The sequence below is a fragment of the Cynoglossus semilaevis genome, chromosome 4 (genome assembly GCF_000523025.1).
Source record: "Cynoglossus semilaevis isolate Cse_v1.0 chromosome 4, Cse_v1.0, whole genome shotgun sequence".
Lineage (NCBI taxonomy): Eukaryota > Metazoa > Chordata > Actinopteri > Pleuronectiformes > Cynoglossidae > Cynoglossus > Cynoglossus semilaevis.
Window position 1 is genome coordinate 19000768 of NC_024310.1, and position 5693 is coordinate 19006460.

The 5693-nt window shown below is 45.1% G+C and overlaps 1 protein-coding gene and 1 long non-coding RNA gene across 2 annotated transcripts in view; one reads left to right on the forward strand and one right to left on the reverse strand.

The window, feature by feature from the left end:
- The window catches only part of fzd4 (frizzled class receptor 4), an 8376-nt gene extending 3287 nt beyond the window's left edge, over nucleotides 1–5089 (forward strand). The window contains exons 2-6 of the mRNA XM_008309800.2: nucleotides 843–980; nucleotides 1103–1489; nucleotides 1641–1786; nucleotides 2331–2578; nucleotides 2816–5089. Coding sequence (XP_008308022.1) covers nucleotides 843–980; nucleotides 1103–1489; nucleotides 1641–1786; nucleotides 2331–2578; nucleotides 2816–3234 — 1338 coding nt within the window. The 3' untranslated portion in view covers nucleotides 3235–5089. The remainder of the gene's footprint in view (nucleotides 1–842; nucleotides 981–1102; nucleotides 1490–1640; nucleotides 1787–2330; nucleotides 2579–2815) is intronic.
- LOC112486942 (uncharacterized) lies at nucleotides 1852–2441 on the reverse strand. The gene is made up of 2 exons (XR_003049556.1): nucleotides 2352–2441; nucleotides 1852–2304 (listed from the first exon to the last, which is right to left on the reverse strand). It is a non-coding gene; the product is annotated as an uncharacterized LOC112486942 (long non-coding RNA).
- Nucleotides 5090–5693: the final 604 nt, after the last annotated feature.

Sequence of the window (5693 nt, forward strand, 5' to 3'; positions counted from 1 at the left end):
GTTCACTATCTTTATAACCCTGACTTGTATGTCTATTTCAAAACCATTTCCATGGGAGAGGGGAAAACTGACCCTTGGATTAAACGGGGATTAAACAGCATTACATGGCACATGCCCCTGCTGTTGTTAAGTCCACAGATTGTTTTTTAAGACGTAGAGTTGTAACCTTGGTGCAGGTTTATTTTGGCCAAGGTGTTTTGAACCCGCTGGTGGAGTTTAATTAAAGCGCAAATGGAGACCCCCGAGCTGAGATTTGTGACACGACTTTTTCGACAGTGAAAGTTGAGCAACTTGCCAGCTGTCATCCTGTCGTAAGACGTGAACGGATGTGTCTACAGCAGGCATGGGCAAACTAAGGCTGGGGGGGGAGGGAGCAGGGGGCGGATGCGGATGCGGGTTCAGCTTTTTTAATCCATCCCGCCAACCTTTTCCAAATGATAGAATTGATTTATTACATTGTCATTGTACTTGTGCCGTTTCCCTGCAATACCCACTTTCCCCAATAGATGGCGTAGAAAATGATAAAACCATTTTAGCATTTATGCAGGTCTTTTACATGTCATTTAGTTTAGTTCACAGGACAATTGTGGCCTGCGACTCAGGAAGTTTGCCCACGCCTGGTCTACAGGAAGCCAGCAACAGTTGATTTTTAACAAATACTCCATCAAACAGGCCAGCGTTTGATTGAAGTTTGAGATCTCTGTCTCAGATTGTGTTATTTTCCTCGCCTTGTTACGTATTAAATCCCCAACGTTTGAAGTTTGAGATATCTGTCTCAGATTGTGTTATTTTTCCTCGCCTTGTTACGTATTAAATCGTCGTCTGTCTCGCCGTTTCTACAGTTCTTCCTCTGCTCTGTCTACGTGCCCATGTGCACTGACAAGGTGCCCATCCCCATTGGACCGTGCGGAAGCATGTGCCTGTCGGTCAAGAGGAAGTGCCTCCCAGTTCTGCAGGAGTTTGGCTTCGTTTGGCCTGAGGTGAGTTGGGTCGGTTGGTTGGATAATGTGAAAAAAAAAAAAAAAAGAGTTCACTTTTGATTTATTCACTTTTTTTGGTTCCACTCCAGTCTGAATAAGAAACCAAAATCTAACTCCTCCAGGTTCTCAACTGCAGCCTGTTCCCACCTCAAAATGACCACAACCACATGTGTATGGAGGGCCCGGTGGACGAGGACCCGCCCTACCAGCCGGTCCACACGCTCTCCTTCCAGGAGGAGTGTCAGGCCCTGGGCTCGGCTCCTGACCAGTACACGTGGCTGAAGCAGACCGAGAGCTGCACGCTGCAGTGCGGCTATGACAGTGGTCTCTACCGACGGGGGGCCAAAGTTTTCACCGACGCCTGGATGGCGGTCTGGGCGGTGCTGTGCTTCGTGTCGACGACGCTGACGGTCCTGACCTTTCTGTTGGATTCACAGCGTTTCTCCTACCCTGAGCGGCCAATCATCTTCCTGTCCATGTGCTGTAACCTGTACAGTGTCGCATACTTAGTAAGTTGGAATTTCTTTTTTTCTTTTTTTTTTTTTTGCAAAACCAATTGGACAAATCACCAGATCACCTCCGCGTCTATATGTTAAAAAGCATCATATGTCGTAGTTTTTATTCATTTGTTGCATTTTTTTTTTGCCCCCCGTCCTAAAGGTACGATTAACTCTCGGGAGAGAACGTGTCTCCTGTGACCTGGACGCCACAGCCGTACCAATTCTAGTACAGGAAGGGTTAAAGAGCACCGGCTGTGCCATCGTCTTTCTGCTCCTCTACTTCTTTGGCATGGCGTCTTCACTATGGTAAGTACAAGTAATTAAGTATTAAGTAAATTAATATATATATCATATATTTTCTATTTTTTTTAAATTGTCAGGACTCCAACATGGATGTCCTGTGTTCACCTCAGTTTCAGAGGAAACACAGATGCTGCCGCAGCATTCATTTCTTTCCTTTCACTTTAGCTTTAACAATTTTCCTGGGTTCCCCCCCCTCCTCCCCTCCTCGTTTTCCTGTGGAAATGCGATGAATTGAAAAATCCCCAGGACATTGTCCTAAAATACGACCCTGGTATTCTGTTATATAACCCGCGGCTATGCGATGTGGGGATGACCCTGTTACAACAGAGGGCTGCAGATGTTTGGCAGATCAGCTGCTGAGGTTAAAGTTCTTCAAATGCTCTCGCAATAAGCAGCATCTTCTCTTGGAGATCAAAGTCGTGGAAATGTCGAAACGTTGTTTCCCCCCCAGTGGAAAGTTGTTAAGTTCTTCTGTTTCTGTTTCTATCTCTCCCCCAAAGGTGGGTCATCCTGACCCTCACCTCCTGTGTTTCTATCTCTCTCAAAGGTGGGTCATCCTGACCCTCACCTGGTTCCTGGCTGCTGGACTGAAGTGGGGCCACGAGGCCATTGAGATGCACAGCTCCTACTTTCATATAGCAGCCTGGGCTATTCCGGCCGTTAAGACTATCGTCATCCTCATAATGAGGCTAGTGGATGCAGACGACCTGACTGGACTCTGCTACGTTGGCAACCAACAGCAGGAGGCGCTCACGGGCTTTGTGGTGGCCCCTCTGGCTTCATATCTTCTTATAGGTAAGTTTAATCGGCAAAGGAAGAATAAGTGTATGTTTGAATTTTAACAACGGCAAAATTGCATATTCTGCACTAGTATCAAATGTTATCCGATCTGATGCTAACGTTTAGCTATAATTCATTTACCTTGTGCTACTATCAGGCTTACCATCCAGTTGTATAGTTGTTTTTGCTACCCTCAATCTGATAAATGCGTTGGTCTTTTTTTTTTTTTTTTATTGTCTTCGTGTACCATAGGCACTTTGTTCATCTGTGCCGGTTTGGTTGCTCTGTTCAAAATCCGCTCCAACCTGCAGAAGGACGGTGCCAAAACTGACAAGCTAGAGCGTTTAATGGTGAAGATAGGCGTCTTTTCTGTCCTCTACACCGTCCCGGCATCAACCGTCATCGGCTGTTACCTGTACCAGCTGTCACACTGGGGGGATTTCAGGGCAAACACCAGGGACTCATACGTGGCATCGGAGATGCTTCGAATCTTTATGTCCTTGCTGGTTGGAATCACCTCCGGCATGTGGATCTGGTCCGCAAAAACACTGCACACCTGGCAACGCTGCTCCACCCGCCTGATCAGGGACAGCAGGGCGAGCCGAGCGGGCAAGCGAGCACCGGGGGAGGGCTGGATCAAGCCGGGAAAAGGAAACGAGACTGTGGTGTGAGGAAGGGGGACTCGGGAGAGAGTGGACATGTTCGTACTTGGACCAGCTTCTCCTCGGTCTGCCTCACAATGGACAGCAAGCTCTGACCGTCGGGGGCAAGGCGAGAGGATAATTGTGGCGGTGTCAAGACGTCGCATCATCAGGAAAAGATTGCAGGGAGTCCACAGGTAACCTCACACTCACTCGGACCCACTGTGGAGTCGGGAAGGAGAAACGAGGAGGAACGAGCACCACGTGGAGGTCAAACAGGGGCCTCACTACCTCTGTCCCACCTTTCCTTCACCGGCCAGACAAAGACGGCACAACCATGAAGGAGACAGAGAGACGGAAAGGCCGAACAAAAGCATCAATATGCAGAAGACGCATCAATAAGCTTCGTAGCACCACGTCTACCTCTGTCTCTCTATTCTCTAGAGTCCCCGGCAGAAGAGACTGAACCTGCTGGATACACTCAGCCCCCGAGGCCATCGGATTTTTTTTAAGGGTCTTTTGGAATTTTAAATTCATACACTGGAGGGTCCTGATGCAGATCTGACACAGAGGCTGCATTTCCCCGAGAAACAAAAAAAATCCAGAAAGTTCTTGTCAAAACTGAAGGGACAGTCCCAGTTGTAAAACCCAGACCTTTCATTCTGCCCATGTTGGTTTTATTATTAAACCATATTCTATGTTTGTAAATTTGACTTTTTTTGTACGTTACAACGGAAGGCTTTGGAAAACCAGCTCTAAGCTGTAATATGCACTAAAATATATCCAATATGTGACTTGTGCAGGAAGTGGTGGAACGAATAGGGAAGTCTTCACAGAGCCTGTTTAAAGCACACCACAGCCGGTAATGCTGCACATATGATTCATTTGGATTAATTTGGCTTATTGTTCATGACCGTGGGTGGTATTTTTAAGTGAGAAAAAAAAAAAAAAAAAACCCAAACTGTGTTAATTCAGCAACTAAGAGGCCATTCAAGCGTTAATTTGGGGAATTACCAAACTGTGCCTTTAGTTTCCCACGTACAGTGTTCACGAAACGTCGCGCTGACTGGACGCAGAAGCCCAGACCTGTAAACATAGCTCTGTATGTGCCCCGGAATTAACCGTGAAATCCAGGAAATTAAATTATTCTCCGTGCAGTCTCTGCAGAGATGAGGAGCTGGAGAGGTTGAGGACGAGTGCCACAGGACTCTAACGTGAAGCAAAAACAAGATGCGAAGAGAAGTGATTGCCGAGGAATGTCACTTGTAAAAATGTAGCTACAGAGAGAAAACAAAACAAAACAAAAAAAGCCCTAATAAGGCCTGTTACTTCCTAAATGGTTTACAGTATCAATCATAAAAAAAAAAGGAATCGGACTCGGATTGTTTTTATTTCTGTCAGGCCGATCTTCTCAGACGGTAAAAATGATCATTTCATTTTCAAGTAGACGGATAATTTGATTTAAGTCACGGCATTTTCTTCCTGTACAAAATCACATTGTTTCCTATTTTCTAATTTCGGTTTTAATACAAACGCCTCTGTACTGCTAACAAGAGCTGCCACCCAAAATCCTGCGAATGTTCCTGTGCACTGTGGATTTGCATGACAATCTATGAAACAAAGCTGTTGCATCTTAGCAATACTCTGAATGTATTCTGTATTCTGTTGCGACTGTGTACCAAGTTTTTTTTTGTGTGTGTGTGTTTGTTTTTGTACCTCCAACTAAGCAAAGAAAATTGGTCGGAGCATTTTTTAAATGTAGGAGGGCTGGAGTCTTTTCAGGGATTTGCCTTATCGTGTCTCATCTAAAACCAGTAAGTGCCTCTCACAGGCAGGTTTATTATTAAGTTAATCATCAAATCTCAGACAGGAGACACATTTCCCAGAAATTCACAGGTTTTTTCCCCCAAACCCCTTCAGTGGTTCTGGTAAACCTTGGGAGAAAAGAGCTTCTGAAACCAGCATATTTTGGCACATGTACTTTTCCAAAGCCAAACAAACATGACGCAGAGCGAAAGTGATTCAAATTAACTTCGGACCACAGTTTCCCCCCCCCCCTGAGATGGTCCTTAATGTTTTGGCAGCTGTCTCTCATATGATCACACCAAGCTCCAGGTGACATTTTCAAACAATCACAGTCGTCCAGTGCCTTCGTGAAAACACGCGGTCAGTGTTTGGGCCGCTGCCTTTAAAGACCAAGTCCAGCCGTTAGGCGAAATTCACCCAGGAATCATCAACGTTCCGACATTGAACTGAAGCTCAGACTGCCCGTTTGTACAGAGAATACAATGTGTCCGTGAAGTCATCGACGTGCTATGAAGAAATTGTTAATTTATCCTTTGTAAAAAAAAAATGGTATTCTTGTAAAAAAAAAAAAAAACATTTTAATTTTTGTTTGTTATTTAAGGAACACTTATATCAGACGAGAAATAAAAGCTTTTGGTTTTCAGTTGTATGTCTACTACACTCGTTCTTTTTTTTTTTTTTTC